This window comes from Protopterus annectens, chromosome 6.part0 (genome assembly GCF_019279795.1).
Source record: "Protopterus annectens isolate FY-2018-M chromosome 6.part0, PAN1.0, whole genome shotgun sequence".
Classification (NCBI taxonomy): Eukaryota; Metazoa; Chordata; order Ceratodontiformes; family Protopteridae; genus Protopterus; species Protopterus annectens.
Window position 1 is genome coordinate 1423571410 of NC_056737.1, and position 17889 is coordinate 1423589298.

Below are 17889 nucleotides of genomic sequence, written 5' to 3' on the forward strand. Positions count from 1 at the left end.
CCTCTCCAAAGCAAGAAACACAGCATCAATGGGACCAGACGGTGTCCCGGGCTGTGACCTACATGAACTCCAAGAAGAGCTAAACCCAAACCTAAAACTACTGTTCAATCTCAGCCTTACTACAGGATATGTACCCAAAGAGTGGCGTACAGCAACAGTGGTCCCTCTCCACAAAGGTGGTGCCTCAACAGATCCTGGAAACTATCACCCCATAAGTCTCCCTAGCTTGGTCTGCAAAGCTATGGAAAGGATCATCATGGACCTTATAAATAAAGATATTGGGGACCTACAGACACTGTATTCTACCCAGTTCGGCTTTATTAAGGGCATATCCTGCCTCTTAAACCTGGTCGATTTCTTTGAAACAGTCACCAAGGCCATTGACAAAGGGAAGATGGACCTCGCAAAAGCCTTCGATACAGTACCCCACTCGGGCATTATAGATAAGCTCACCAGCTTAAGTATAAACCCCTATGTCACTAGATGGGTGGCAAACTGGCTCAAGGACAGAACCCACATGGTTAGAATAGCTGGAGCCATGTCAGACTCCAAACCAGTTACAAGTGGCGTCCCACAAGGCTCAGTCTTGGGACCTCTCTTGTTCGGTATATATTTCTCGGAGGTACAGGCCAACATGGAAGGACTGTGGCTGACCAAGTTTGCAGATGACTGCAAACTGGGTGCCATAATAGACTCTCCAGCTGACACAAGCATCCTCCAAAAGGGCCTCATAGAAACAGACAACTGGTGCCAGAGCCATGGCCTCAAGCTAAACACCAAAAAGTGTATAGTCATCCCCTTTGGCAAAAACAAAGTGCCCACAAATTACCACATAGGTGGTAATCCATTAAGTACAGAAGAAGTAATTAGGGACCTGGGGACCCAAGTTGATAGCAATCTCTCATTTGACAACCACGTGGCCAAAGTGGTTAGAAAAACATTTTATATAGCCCACCTAATCATGAAGGGATTCACATCTAGATCAGGAGAGGTCATCATGCCTCTTTACTCATCCCTCATCAGTCCCATAATTGAGTACAATGCCCCTTTTGGGATGTACCTTACCAGACACCTGCAGCAACTGGAAAGGCCCCAAAAGTACCTCACCAAGAGGATCAAGGGGCTCAAACAGATGCCGTATGCTGCCCGGTTAAAGAAACTCCAGCTCTACTCAGTGGCATACCGCCTGCTCAGAGGCGATCTGTGCTTGACGTATAAAGCCATGTCCAACCCGGAATTAATGGACATGCTGCACCTCAGAAAATCCAAATCCCATCGAGCTACGCGCTCGAGGAACTTAAACCTCAGCACTGAAATAAATAGGACATGCTGGAGGGATAGATTCATAACCCAGAGGCTCCCTTCACTCTGGAATAAAATCCCAGTCCAGGTTAGGCAGAGTCCCTCATTGACTCTCTTCAAGAGGAATCTTGATGAGTGGATGGGAGATCGTAGGTTTACCCCGGGTATCACTTCTGTGTCACTGTTAGACAGAGGCACAGTATACTAACCTCGAAAAAGGGCATAGCAAAATTAATTTAAAATGGGTGGCGACAGCCATACACACTCTGGCTAGGCTTATAAATGCCCTAGGGCAGATAGCCTAGTATGAACCTATAAACCTATGAACCTATGACTGTGGCTGACCAAGTTTGCAGATGACTGCAAACTGGGTGCCATAATCGACTATCCAGCCGACAAAAGCATCCTCCAAAAGCGCCTCATAGAAACAGACAACTGGTGCCACAGCCATGGCCTCAAGCTAAATGCCAAAAAGTGTATAGTCATCCCCTTTGGCAAAAACAAAGTGTCCACAAATTACCACATAGGTGGTAATCCATTAAGTACAGAAGAAGTCATTAGGGACCTGGGGACCCAAGTTGATAGCAATCTCTCATTTGACAACCACGTGGCCAAAGTGGTTAGAAAAATATTTTATATAGCCCACCTAATCATGAAGGGATTCACATCTAGATCAGAGGAGGACATCGTGCCTCTTTACTCATCCCTCATCAGGCCCATAATTGAGTACAATGCCCCTTTTGGGATGTACCTTACCAGACACCTGCAGCAACTGGAAAGACCCCAAAAGTACCTCACCAAGAGGATCAAAGGGCGCAAACAGATGCCATATGCTGCCCGGTTAAAAAAACTCCAGCTCTACTCAGTGGCATACCGCCTGCTCAGAGGCGATCTGTGCCTGACGTATAAAGCCATGTCCAACCCAGAATTAATGGACATGCTGCACCTCAGAAAATCCAAATCCCATCAAGCTACTTGCTTGAGAGACTTGAACCTCAGCACTGAAATAAATAGGACATGCTGGAGGGACAGATTCTTAACCCAGAGGCTCTCTTCACTCTGGAATAAAATCCCAGTCCAGGTTAGGCAGAGTCCCACATTGACTCTCTTCAAAAGGAATCTTGATGAGTGGATGGGAGATCATAGGTTTACCCCGGCTATCACTTCTGTGTCACTGTTAGATAGAGACACAGTATACTAACCTCAAAAAAGGGCATAGCAAAATTAATTTAAAATGGGTGGTGAAAGCGAAACACACTCTGGCTAGGCTTATAAATGCCCTATGGCAGATAGCTTAGTATGAACCTATGAACCTATGAGCTATGAGCCCAAGGAAGAAAAGTACTTAGCTTTTGTCAGCAGTGCCACACATGTAAAAAGTGGAATAATTTCCAAAGGTTCTGTAAATTAAAAGGGCACATTCTTTTATTAAAAGACAGCATTCAAAGAGGCAAGTTGATCAACTAGAAAGCTGTGACCATACTTTTTATGTTGATGGTGTGTCTGTGCTTGGTGAAACAGTCAATGCAGTAGATTCATGGGCAAAGAATGAAGTATTTTCTACTGTTCTGATTAGTAGTAGACCTGTAGAGCTCAAGGTTGATACTGGTTCAAAGTGTAATGTCATGTCAGCAGAAATGTTTGCCAAAGTATAAGCTGGTGAGAAACTTGATCTGACAAAGTGTGGGAAGCATGTTGCTAATGGTGGTGAAGAAATTCCAACCGAAGCTCAGTAGTGCTTTCATGTCATTCTGCTGGGAACAGCTATGACTTGCAAATTTACATATTCAAGACACATGAGCAGTCATTGTCAGGCCTCAAAGACAGTTTGAAAATGGGACTGCTTTCATTTAATAGTGAAGTCCACCATGTAAGCAAGCGTATCAATGAAACTTTTGCACAAACTATTTCATATGACTATGCTAATATTTTTGAAGACAAGTTAGGCAAACTGCCAGTTGTGTACTCCATGAAGTTAGACCACAAGGTAAGCACATATATCAGACCAGCACAGAAAGTTCCACTAGCCTTGCAAGGCAGAGTCAAAGCTAAGCTTAACAGAATGGTGCATCTAGGAGTAATTGGTTCAGTAGAAGAACCAACTGAATGGGTATCCTCCATGATGGTAGCTCATAATGAAAGCTCAGATAATATTAGAATAAGTACTGCTCCAAGAAATTTGAACAAAGCACTAAAATAACCTCAACATCCAAAGCGTAAAGTTGTAGAAGTTGCTGCCCTTATGCCAAATGCCACATTTTTTTCTGACTTAAATGTAAAAAGTTCATTTTGGCAAATTTTACTTGATCAGAACCACTTTCAGTACACAATTTGAAAGGCACAGAGTTTTGAGAATAGCTTTCGAAGAAAAATCTGCCAGTGAAGCCTTTCAACATGCAATGGAACAAATTTTTTCTGGCTGTCCATGTACTGTTATAGTAGATTCTATTCTTGTAGGAAGCAATGGTAAGTCGAACATGATGGAAACCTCAGGAAAGTTTTCGAACATGCTCATGAAGTGAATCTTAAGCTGAATCCTCAGAAATGCAAATTCAGGCTGAAAGAAGTTAATTATGTAGGTCATCTGTGACCATTTCAGGCTTATGATGAGATTCCTTCAAGCAAACTGCAATTCTTGAGATGCCAGCTCCAGAAAATGTCACATCCTTCCAACGTTTCCTTGGTATGGTCAACTATTTGGGCAAGTTCATTCCAGATTTGAGTGAGCTTTCAGCACCACTAAGAGAGGTGACATGCAAAGATGTAACCTGGTCCTGGTTGGAAAAGCACCAAAGAGTATTTGATGACTTGAAACAGAAAATTGTCAGTCCACCTGCCTTAAGATATTATGATGTCCACATTCCAGTAACTTTTTCCTGTGAAGCTTCAAAATGTTGTCTTGGTGCAGTCCTTTTTCAAGAGGGGAGACCAGTAGCCTATGCATCCACAACTCTAACGCAAACCAAGATGATGTGTGCTCAAGTAGAGAAAGTGCTCTTGGCAAGTGTGTTTGCATGTTAGAAGTTCCACAATTATATTTATGGCTTACCTATTCAAATCCACACTGACCACCAAGCTTTGGTTGCTATTTTGAAAATACCAATGCACACAGCTCCTGAGAGATTGCAATGCATGATATTAAAATTGCAAAAGTACAATTTACACTTGGCTTACACAAAAGGCAATCTTCTTTATCACACTGATACTTTATCCAGATCACCAAGAAAAAACACTGAAGAGCATGAACATGAGAAACCTGATTTTGATGTCATGGAAGTGAGATTTTTTTTTCTTTCATACATCTTGATGAGCTTAGAACTCACACAGCTTCAGATCCAGTTCTTCAGACACTCAACCACTTTATCAGTTGAGGATGGCTGTCAAAGCAATCTTGTTTACTACTGGATGTGCAGTAGTATTTTCCTTACAGAGATGAGATTTTGATGGAAGATGGTATCATCATGAAAGGTCCAAAAGTGATTGTTCCAAAATCATTGCAACAAGAGTATATAAAATCTTGCATTGTGGCCACCCAAGAACTGATTCTACCAAAAGAAGGGTGAGAGGACTAGTATTTTGACCTTCTATGTCAAAAGGTACTGAGAAGGAATTTTCAGCTTGTTCTGTTTGTAAGAGTACTGAACCACAACAACAAAAAGAACCACTTCAGCCAAGCCAGATTCCTGAACTACATTGGTCAACAGTATCTACAGATATTTTTGAATGGAATAGTCAACATGACTTGGTGTTAGTAGAGTCTTATTCATATTGGTTAGAGATTGATCTACTTCCTACTGTCATGTCCAGCACTGTCATTATAGGATTATAGGATTATAGGAGATTACTAGGCTATCGACCTGGAGGTCATTTTAAGCCTAGCTTTTTCCTCCTTCTGTCCCAAGACCCTTCTTAATAAACACTGCCTCAAGTTCTTCTTTCTGATCTTGACTGCATACAAAAGTCTAAAAGCATATCCTTCTGTAATAGCTAATTTTACTATATTAAGTGATCAACTTTTTTTTTCTTTTTCTCGTCCCATTCTTTCAGACAGCTGTCCCACTGCCCCACATCTACCAGTATTACAGGAAACCAGCCCCCAGTCCAATGCCAGAATTTTGTAGCCAAGGCTAGCAAGGACCTTAAGGGCATCCTGGTGGGGGTCATGTGTCCAACATCCACTTTTTTGCTTTCTTTTTGATATACCCTGTTTCTTCCCCCTCTTTTTGGATCTCAAGGTTATGTCCAAGGGGCAGGCGGGTGTGCAACACAAGTGCAGCATATTGCCCCATTTCCATGGCAGCTCAGCCATGTCTCCACCCTTTTATTTCCTCACTGGATGACAAGCTTCTAAACAGAGACATCCCCAGCCTCCAGCAGGGATCATCTCAGGAGACCCCACAAGGATGGCCACCTTCCCAGGGATGGTAACACCCATCCCTCCCTGCTGCTCTGTCAGTCAACCAAGCCACTAATCAAACCGGGGTTGGCTGGGGCATAGTCAGGGCTTTACCCTGCTATACCACCAGAGTGGCCAAATTGCACATTTAAAGTCATACTTTTCCTGTAACACAGATGCTTTTTTCTTTGTTGAGATTCTGTAAGTGACCACACTACAAGGTTTATGGCTGTGGGTTATGACCTTAGTCCTTCTTGATCATGCTGTCTTTCTCTGGAGCATCATGAAGACTTGCAAACACCAAGCAGACTATACTAAGGACACTGTAGCTGCAGCCTAGCAGAGCAAGGTGGGATGTTACAACTCTTTCAGCCTGAAGAATTGCAATTTCAAATGTTTATAAATAAGATGTGTGCTGTATTAGAAGCATACTAAATTCCACTATACATTCTGGGATACACTTAATGGATTTTCTGAAGGGCTCTAGCTATTAATAAGAGAAAATGACCATTTGCACTGTTAGGACTGATTCACCTAAGGTACAGAAGTAATAATATACAAGTCGTAACTAAGTTCAGAGAACAGCCAAGCATGGAGTACTGCACCAGAAAAACTGCAACCTCAAAACAGAAGACATTAGTATAAAAACAGACTTTCTTCTAAACTCTCTGGCACGACTACAGACCACAGACAATTGTAGCATAAGGTTCTCTACAAGCAATGTAGAAGACATGGCCAAGAAAGAAAACAGAGTCCTAAAACTAACTATAATATACTTTTAAAGAAAGTAATAAATTAATTGTTTCTTTATACAAAAATTATTTTATGCAGTCAGCCACAAAAAAAGGTCTGTCTTAAAAGTGTACTCTGCGAGAAGTATGAGTACCTTAGAAAGGAATCAAGAGTAATTAATACATGTTGATTCTGAATAGCCCAAGTCAAACAGTGCATTCTATAATATTCCCTGAGTTACCTTGTCTCTCTCTTTCTCTCTCTACATTACAAAGCTGAAGAGAGATTTTTCTGTCCACGGTAGTCCTCACAAAGTCATTTGTGACAATGGTGCACAGTTTATAACTTGCCGGTTGAAAAGATTTGCTGAAACATGGGACTTTGTTCATGTTACTAGTAGTCCTGAATACCCACAATCAAATTGCTTGGCTGAATGTGCAGTTCAAAGTGTGAAACAGCTGCTGGAGAAATCTAACTGATACAGTACTGATGTTTTTCCTTAATTTGCTTAATCTCAGAAATATTCCTCATGACAATTTACTTGGTTTACTTGCTCAGAGATTGATGTCGTGACAAACCAAAACCACATTACCAATTAGTAAGAGGTTTTTTTTATTCCAAGTGTTAAAAACAACAAAGCAGTATAAGCTCAACTGCAAAGAAACGTTTGTCCCAAAAGTCCTACTATGACAAAACCAGCAAGCCTCTGAATCTATTAAAAGAAAAAGAGATACTGAAGATGCAGACAGCAAAAGGCTTTGACACATACCTCTCAACCTGGAAACATCAAAAATCTGGACAAGGCCCATGAAAAATAGGTACAAATCTGTATGCTGATTAACATCTAATTTGCATACATAATTATGTAACCACACCCACTTTGATGGAATTGTGGGATTCCAAATTTCAAACACAAACTGAAGAGCAAACAACCAAAATATGGCACCAAAGTCCTCCTGCAGCCATTCCAATGCCCCATCACCTGGCTATTCCGCCCCATTTACCATAAACACTAATGTATGCATACTGCTTTACTTCTACGATGATTTGGATTTTATTTTTACATTTTACAGCACAACAATGCATTGACACTAATAGACATCTGGTAAACAAAGATATACTGTCTCACAATGAAAATAGGCTTGGCATTAAAACTTATCTGCCCTTGAAACTCACATTCACTGAATCAGCATTGAAACCCAAACCACATCAAAAGAAAATGCATCTGGTTGAGTGGTGGATAAAGATTACCTTTGGGCTGTTTTGAAACCATTGGCCCCTTCCACACAAAACAAGAAACATACATGTGTTCTTTTCTTTGATACACCTTCCTGACTTTATTCAAATGATATTCCTTGTATACTACAACACACTTGTTAAACAATACTAACAATTATACCAGACAAAAGAGTAATCACTGTCAAATTGTTCTACATGTTGACTATGAGCAGGTACAATGATTTTAATTTCAATTTCCAAATGACTAAAATATATTTACCAATAGATGTTGAGCTGCTGACTGTGTTAGTTCTCCTCTTAAAGATTTTTTTTTTTGGGGGGTACATTTTTTTCTTCAGTGTTCTCCTTTTGGTAACCATGCTATCCAGAGTAGTAAAATCCTTAACACATTTTCTTCCCATACAGGAACAGAAACTGAAACTATATAAACTGTCTGTTAAGTCATGAAATAATTTAATTACAGGGAGGATTTGTGAAATCCAATAATAAGTTAGATGGATTATTAAATATGCTGTTACAGTAGAGTCAAAGAGGGGATTCCCAGATTAAAGGATGATCACATTTTTATCCTGATGGTTGGAGTTAGGTTTGGCCCATGAGTTATATCAGGCATAATTGTTTCTGTGTTAAGCAGATGTTTAGTTGCTCAAGAAGAATGAAGTTTACCAAATGCAAATCTAAGAAAACTAATGGGAGCATTGTATTTGTATGATTAGCTTTCAAAATACAGTATTATAGGTTACATATTGTTAATAGTTTTCAAAGGCAGGTTAAATTCAAATTTAAATTGCATAACATGCATATTGGTTGGGCTTTTAAATTCCATTCTAAAATTGTACATCTGGCATATGTTACATTGCTACAAGTAAGTCACTTTAATGTGATGTTCAAAACAATTATGTAGATCGTAACTCAATGTGGAAACAGGAGAAGTAGAACACTGGGGAACTTTAAAATGAAATGGCAGCTTGTGAAATAGAAACACAGACGACAAAAATAGTAAAGCAAAAATACTGATGAGGACATACGTGGAACTTACCATGATGTGAGCAGGTTAAACTAGTATGAAATAATGTAGAATACAACAATGAACGAAGAATGACATGTTAAAAAAACATATTAAGAAAAGTGATGCTCACCACTAGAAGTAAAACACTGATTTTCAAAACAAAAAGAAAAATAATAATATACATTTATGAAATACTGTTAATTTAGAAGCTGAAGGTCCCTCCATAGACTATAGTATTAAATATACATACTGCAGATGGTAAGCCCTTTGGCCTACTTATCATGCCATTTAATTATTTGTCACACTGATAGAAAAATATGCCTAATAGTTTCAAGAGTCTGTGAGATGCTTGGGAAATATTAAGTACAGTTCTAGAATGAGATTAGTAAATTGAAAAGAAAATTTAAAAAAATAAGCAGGCTGGATGAAAAGCTGAAAATATAATGTACATACTGCACATTCATGCATGCCTGTACACCTAAATATAAGTTATCAATCTCTTAAACAGAAAGATGATTAGGCCAGTAGTAAGCCAAGAAATCAATAGTAAAATAAATATTTAGTAACAGGCTGCCAATGACACAGATGATAGATTAAAACTGATCATGAAAACATTAGTCTGAACATTGCACAAATACACACCTAAAATCCACCTGCCGGCTGCCAAGAGGAAAAATTATACAACTAGGAAGTCCCTTGACTGTCCTACAAAGGTTTAGAACTAAGCATGAGAATAATTAATGCTCCATTTGAAACAGATCTGATATCAAAGCATTGTTCCTGCATTCACCAAAAGCTGGTAATGCTCAAACATTTGTTTCATTCACTGCATTGTCTACAGAACTGTGAGAGGTAGTGAAATAAAGAATACACACACCCTTACTTCATGCTGCTGCCATTCTTGTCTTCATTCCGCTGCAGTGCCAGCACTGTTCCCGCTCACTTGCAGACTAAAATCCACCATAACAGCAACTGTTTGTTGCTTCCTGCTTACATTTTTGCAGCAGCCAGCCGGAAATGACTGAGCTCAATTCCAACAGGCTGGTATCCCTGACTTAGCTAATGTCATCACGCTTGTGATGATGTCAGCTCTGACAGTGCGGAAATTTAAAAAAACAAAAGAAAAAATTGGAAATGAAGGGGTGCCACTCAGGAATCATGGCAACCCTTCATTTAAACCCCAAAACTCGGTAAAAACTGAGTAATTCAGCATGGTTGGGAGGTATGCTTTGACAGAATAGGACTTGTGAAACATTTATGTGAGGAACTGAGATCATACATCATTGGGTCACAAGGGATGGGATTTAGGTGGAATCGGAAACACTTACTGCTGGTGTTCGAGCCAGTGTTACAGCATTTTGCCTGTAATAGAGACTATAATTCTCAGAGTGATTTGTCCAATGTTCCTGTTGTAGAGAACATTCCATTATCTTTTCCTGTTCCTGAAAGTATCCCTGAAAATCCTGAAGAACATTCCCCAGTGACTGTCCCTGTTGCCAAATCCAGTTTTGATTATTAAATTATGAGGTCAAGTCATATCTCAAGATCTAATCCCAAATACATGGCAACCTGGAATTGATTGCTATTGTTTATTTATTTATTTTATTTTATTTATTTTATATTTGTGACCGGGCTAGTCTAGCTGGATACATATCCATTTTCAGTAGAGGCCCGGGGAGAAAAGCTCCAAGTATGAGAAGATTACTCCATACAATAGTTAGAATAAAAAAAAAACAAGCTTAAAATACATTATAAAGCAAAAAATTTTGTAAAGAGAGTACAAGTAATTAGTGTGATCAAAGTTACAGAGTCTTGGTATAGGTTTAAGCAGCACTCAAGCAATGAAGACAAGAACGGCAGCAGCATGAAGTAACGGTGTGTGTATTCTTTATTTCACTACTTCTCACAATTCTGCAGACAATCAAGCCATGAGAGTGATTGTTTGTATATGTCTGTATAACTTGCATGCTCATTCAATTGTCATTTTCATTTGCATTACAGAATAGTCAAAGAGAGAGGATGTAGAGCAGAGTGTGTGTTGTACCTTTAAGAGCCATTCCTGTCTGTGGGCATGTACATACATGTACTGAGCACATGCAAGGAAGAGTGCCATTTTGAGTGAGCAGCCAGAGTGGAAGCATGTATGTGTGTATCAGTCAGTTAGTTAGTTCTTTTAAGATTTATGTTGCAGTCATCCATCCTGATGTGTTTGTGTGTACTAAATGACTTAAATGAACACCCAAGTCTCATTGTCTTATTTGAATACACAAGACGAGCAATACCAGTCGCCATAATGTAGTACAAGTTGTTTTGAAAAACTGTATCCATAGTAAAGTATTCCAGTTTGATTCATACAAATGCATTAGTCCTGCAAAGACAGAATAATGGCTGCTTACATGAAGCATCTGAGAGCAGGGTCAATCACTGTTCAACCCTCGGTAGTCTTATAACCAACTTTAACTGGAAGTAACTCAGATATCTGATTTTCATAAAAATAACAGGCACACTAAGGTATTTCAACTTCATTTCACTAAAAAGTAACCACAATATAATATTCCTACTTACTTCACTCAAATATTTCAGTCCTATAATGCCAGAATAATGATTGTTTACCTGCAGCAAATGATCGCAGGACTGTCACTTTTTATGTCTGACAGCCCCTGTTCAGCAGTTATACCCATTTTGTTGACTATTAATTGCTTAAAATCCTTGAGTGTGATACATATAAAAATGACTACAGTAATGCATTTAAGTTTTATCTCAGAAAATTGTAGACATGATAAAATATTCCAGCTTGCATCATACATCTAGTTCTTTAAATCTATAATAATTAATGACTGCATGGAGCAAAATATAGCAGAGTCAGAAATTCTTCAATCACAGACAGCTTCCATGCTCATTAGTTGCCCACATTCACTTCAGATGCCTGATTGTTATTTAAAGCTAATAGCCACAGTAAAGTACTTAAAATTATTTTTAGATAAGCAGCCACAGTAAAGTATTGTAGATTGGTTTATGTAAATATATTATATCTGTATTCCACAACAGTGAATGCTTACTTGGATCAAAACAATATTATGTTAGTCAGATTTTGTATACAAACATTACCCTGCACACAGCAATTGTATTGCATGAAAAAAACTGTCAGGTAAATTCATTTTGAGGAACCAAGGTCAGCAGAATGCTAAATCACCCTTGCACGAATGTTCAAATTTTAATTTAAAACAAAAAGTGTGTTCATCTTAAGATAAGAAAAAGCTTCATTTTGGTTGCAGATAACATATGAAAAATATATGTGTTTGTTTATACATCTGCTTACTTCACTTTACTAACATAAGAACAGCACATCTGAGATAGCTACAAACAAAGTAGTCTGAGCAGGAGGTTCTCTCAGAAAAGAAATTTCACCAGAGAGAGAATTCCAACTGCCTGGTTTGAACAACTTAGCATGAGGACATGGTGATGCTGTGCTACTAGCTCAATTCAAGTACAGATGAGAATCGTTGCACCTTCTAATACATAACCACTAAGTTTGGTATATAATTTGATCATGATTATTATAAGTAAGCATCAACACTGAAGTGACACTAAAAGAACAGTGTTTTAGGAGTATAGGAACCTAAGAACAACACTAGGTAAGTGAGTGCAAGGACTATAAGATGCTATTCGTATACACCTTTATGCAGCCACTCTTAAACAAGTATACCTCCATTTTAAGCAGTTGCTTAATAATGCTTACTTTGCATATGGATCATGAATGCACATGACAATCGTGATCTAAATTTGTGTCTACCCATCTAGCCACCCTTAAAGGTATTCAAAGAAGTATTTTTACATGTAGTGGTAACCTATTCCACAGGATGAGAATACATTGACTTAGGACCCTATCTCCATGAGCATTGTTTAATGGTGTAAGACTTAAGTCCATAGTGTAAGTGTTTCAAGAGATACTGTTTTGTCAAAGAAAAATGGGGTCAAATAGGATTGGGCCTTCGATGGCTTGAAAAGAGAGACACAGGTCATCTCGAAGCAGCCTGTAGGTACCGAGTATAATGAGAGCTGTGCTAACTTATCAAGCTATTTGTAATATTCAATGGGTTTGATTTTTTTGGTAATATATCTTAGGGAATTTCTACCTGAGTGATATGCTTCAAATTATACGTACCAGATGGGGTCACTGTATTCAAAACAGGCCTGATAAGGAAAAAGTACAGTGACAGAATGGCTTCTTTGTATCATGAAGGTATTCTGTTGGAAATTAACTGGGCAAGATAAAAGATCTCCTGACTGTGTTTGTAATATGATGATCAAATGAGAGATAACTGGTCACATATGTAGCTAGGTCTCATATGACTGTGTCTGTCTGAAGAGGAGTACCATTTAAAACATATGAGATGAGAACACCTTTTTTTGTCTGAATGCTACTACACTGCACTTTTTTTGCAATTACCCTGAGACTGTTTTCAGTACATCATGTATGCCCATATTAAAGAACATCAGTAAGGGCTGGAATATCAGTAGATGAGTGGATAATAGTGACCAGCTTGGTAAGCCTCAGTTATGGGATATTTGGATTGGGTGCCTGCAAAAATAAATGCCAGACAGGAGAAAGCCAATTGTTGCTGTCTGTGGTACCTCACTAGTTACAATTTTATGTTTCAGAGAGATTACCAGCAGCTTTTACAACTTGGGATCTCTCAGAGACCCAATATGGGTATCAACACAGGAAATGGTGTCAAAAGCCTTGGCCATACTAAGATAAGCAGTGGGCACTGAGTGGTTACTGTCCACATCCTCTGTAACCTTTACAAAGAAGCTCATTAAGTCCAGGAAACATAAACCACCTTTCACAGACCCAAACTGATTGGGATCTAGACCACATAATTCGCCCATGTCTGTATAATGACATCTGCTATGATACTTCCAAGGCTTGAGTATAAAGATATTAACTTGTTTTTGTACACATTCAGTATTGTTAGTAACAGTTCCTGTCTGTCTGACTATAGAATGGTTTAAAGCAGGCCACAATAAGACTACATTCTACAGGCATTTTGTTTTTAATTTTATTAATTACATTACTGCTTCTTTACTCCACAATGGGATATGCTGCAGTATAATTACTGTTTCATGACTCTGCAAGTTGTCAGTGTGGTGGGGTCAAATAAACAGACAGGAAATTGAGTACCCCAGCAAAATGCATTTGTCAGAAACTGATTAGCATCTGAACTGCCTGAGGAAGTGGTATGATAAGGTCAGAAATGCACCCTGAGATAGTGCTCAGCGTTAAGGACTTAAACATCATCTGACATCTAGAAATGTGTGGTATTTTTATTATTTCATAATTAGGATTTAAATGAGTTTGTAGTTATTGATTTATGGACCTGTGAATTGTTGAATATTTCATAATCTGCAGATGTACAGACCTACTTAGTATGAATCTGACCATGTGGGTTATAAGGCAAAAAGCTTCACTGAGGTGTTTCTTGTGTGTGTGTGTGTGTGTGTGTGTGTGTGTGTGTGTGTGTGTGTGTGTGTGTGTGTGTGTGTGTGTGTGTGCGTGTGTGTTTGTGTTTGTGTGCATGTGAGTGCATATGTGTGTCTCTTTATTTGTATGGGAAGTGCCCTCTTTAAATTTCAATTCTATGTCTTTTTTCTTTGTTAGCCACTTTGGAAACTGAAACCAACAATTGCCTGTATGTTTTCAGAGTTGCATGGGATAAGCAATTTACCTTATATTTTCATGATTAATTTTTAAGATGTAGGGAAAACCTAGGGTTATGAGACAAATCTTCCTGGCATGTCTACAGCATGAATTAATCACTAATCCTTTGCAGTTGAGTTTTTTTTTTTTTTTGTAGCTTACATAATGAACATTGTCTATCAAGTTTAGGACACTGTTTACTAGTTAATGTATCTGTTTATGTTACTTTCAATGCAGAGCACATTGTTATGAAGACAAAACACTTGTTAAAGAGAGCATTGTTCTTTTCACTTACGACTTAGAATCAAAGGAGCATGATCACCCCCTATAGAATAATCATCTGCAGTGGAGCAATCACAGGAGTAGTACCCTTCATCCTGTGCTGTAGCATTCTTAATAACGTACTGAAATACAGGCTTAGTGGAGGATCTTGTCATCTGTGATGTCCTGAAGTCTTTGTTGAAGTTCCTGAAGTCTATCCTGAAGTCATGCTTACGTAATTCACATTTCAGAAATGTATAGGTACTGCTGCTGCACTCAATTGCCACTGTAGTTTCAAGGGGACTCACATGCTGGATGATTATTTCAATATCCAAACGTCCTACAAAAGTAAAAATATTAAAAAGAGTTAAGGAAATAAAACAAGAGTGATTGTTTTAGAAGATTAGTGCATATTAGCTTATTACAAAGAGATACTGGATTTTCATTTTAAATTTTAGAACAGTAACTTTTCCAGAAAATAAACTATATACATTTTAATCTTGAAAGCTGAGCACCATGTTGCAAGACAGAGAAAGGATTTCAAAAATATACTGGCATCAGTGAGGTACTAAGATTTTGGATTGTGGTAGGTAGTGTAAAGAATAACACATTGCAGCTTTAAAGGCCCCTTAAGGCTAAACAGGTATTCAGGTTTCATGTGATACTAACTTGTTTCTCTCTTGCCATGACAGAAAACTTTGTGTACACTTAAGTATTCCCTTGAGTGCCTGTGTTCTGTCTGGCCAGTGCTATAAAGTGAACTAAGCCCAGTAACAATGTCCCAGTGCACTTCAGAGGTTGGTATAAGCTTACAGACTATAGAATACCAAGCTTATACTAATACTGCTTAGAGAAATAAGAGAAAACAAACAGAAAAAATGCAATCTGACAGCCCTACATGCAATGCCTCCCCGACCTTATCATAATGGACACAATGTACTTAACACAAGGTAAAAATGCACAAAGAACTGAGCTAGCCATTGTGTACTCCTTTACAAAAAGGACTGACTTGGTAATTTGCTACCCTTGGGAGAGGTACATGGCAATCATAAGCACTGCATCATTAAAACAAATGCATTCAAATACTTTAAATATTGCATTAAATGTATAATTTAGTACTGCACAGGGGATGAGAGGTGTCATTTATATTGTTTGCTCATTTAAAATAGCAACATCTGATATTATCATACACTGCTCCTTATGTTCATAGGTTCATAGGTGGGTACTAGGCTACTGGCCCTAGGGCCTATATAAGCCTAGCCAAAAAGGTACCCTGGCTTTCGCCACCCAAAAAAATTATTTTCCTGTGCCCCTGTCGAGCAAAGCCAAAGAAGTGATCCCCGGGGAGAATTTCCTATTTCCCATCCAATCATCAAGATTTTTCTTGAAGAGTGCTAATGAGAAGCTTTTTTTGATATAGATAGGTAGTTTGTTCCAGAGTATGGGAAGTCTCTGGGACAGGAATCTATCCCTCCAGCATGTTCTGTTTATTATGGTGACAAGGTTTAGGTCCCTAGAGCATGTAGCTCAGAGGGATTTGGATTTCTTTAAGTGGAGCATGTCCAACAGCTCTGGATTTGACATAGCTTTGTATGTTAGACAGAGATCGCCACTGAGCAGACAATATGCTACGGAGTAAAGCTGGAGTTTTTTGAGATGGTCTGCATAGCATCTCAGCATCACTGAAAACTCATAATTGTTGGTGTTGTGTGTCTATGTACATATCTATACACACACACACACACACACACACACACACACACACACACACACACACACACACATATATATATATATATATATATATATATATATATATATATATATATATAGGCATTTTAAAATGAACTAACAGTCAACATATTGGCAGTCCAAACACTGACAAAGAATATCTCAAACTCCAAATATTGACAGAAACAAAGCATGCTGCAAGATAACAAGTACATCCAAATCAAGTGTTTTGGAAGAAGAGTAACTCTTATGTACCCCTCATGTGGAGAGCTGTATCTCCCATGCCCCCAACTGTTTATATATGCAAACTCTAAAATCACTCAGTACTGAAGAAAGGGCAATTCCTTCTAATGCTTCAAAAATTATTTTATATTTTAGATATTGTATATATACATATATATATATATATATATATATATATATATATATATATATATATATATACATATAGGTTACCTATATTTTGTCAAATGTCCATTTGTTTGACCAATGGAAGGATGGTGCTTTGTATAAAACCTATGGATAGCTGTACAGTCAAAATGTCAAGACAATGTTTCATCGGGAAAGGTGAGTGGAGTTATAGGAGCTGAGAGTGTTTGTGCATGTTTGTGAGAGCTTTAGGGTTAGGGTTGGTGGAAGACTAGGGGATAGGTTTTGTATGTTTGTGTGCTAGTGTGTGTCTTTTAGCGATCAAGGTCAGGGTTAGGTAAGGTGATAAATCTAGTGTTGTTAGTTTGTGTGTTTGTGTATTTTTGTGTGTCTGAGTATGTCTTCTGTAGTGGCAGTGTTATGGGAAGTTTTTTACTAAGCTAATGTGTATGGTTAGGTTTCAGGGAATGGGCAGCATTATGGTTATGGTCATTACCCATTACTACGGTGGTGCGGGAGGATGGAATAACAGGTTCTAATCATAATCCTAACACTGCCCCTTCCCCTTTATCTAACCCTACACCTTACCTTAATAAACACCTTCCTTTCAATGTTCCCAGGTTTAAAACCTCCTGCAACTGACTCACAGGCATTTTGATAATAACTGATTGTAGTAATGTCTGTCAACAACCATGCATCTGACAGGGTATACTGCAACCAGAGTTGTAATTCAAACTCACTTCGTAGAAATATCTGTTTAACTTTTAATATACATACAATAAAAAGAAAAAGAAAAAAGAAAACTCATTCTACAATATATATATTGCAGAGTCTTCAATAGTCTAATATTTTTTTCTACTCAGGCAGTATTGCACTTGATTTAAACCAAAACGTGCCAAGGTGCTGAAATTGAAGCCATATGAAGATTTTAAAACATATCCTAAAATGTACTATTCCTAATATTCATATGCATAATTACTGCTGGAACAAAACTATTCTTATATCTTTTTGTTTTATATCATTAGCATAGATACTGATACTGACTACCCTAATTCTAGGCCTAGCAATATGGCTGTTACTGACGGTTCAGTATTAAGTGCCCTTCTATTCATTTTATAAATTAATTCCCACAGGAGCTATCCAATTTGA

At 38.2% G+C, this 17889-nt stretch overlaps 1 protein-coding gene across 1 annotated transcript in view; it reads right to left on the reverse strand.

The window, feature by feature from the left end:
- LOC122803985 overlaps positions 1-15327 on the reverse strand; it is a 220870-nt gene extending 205543 nt beyond the window's left edge. Inside the window, exons 1-2 of the mRNA XM_044073665.1 lie at positions 15306-15327; positions 14675-14980 (exon numbers count right to left, since the gene is read on the reverse strand). Coding sequence (XP_043929600.1) covers positions 14675-14980; positions 15306-15327 — 328 coding nt within the window. The remainder of the gene's footprint in view (positions 1-14674; positions 14981-15305) is intronic.
- Between the last annotated feature and the right edge of the window lie 2562 nt (positions 15328-17889).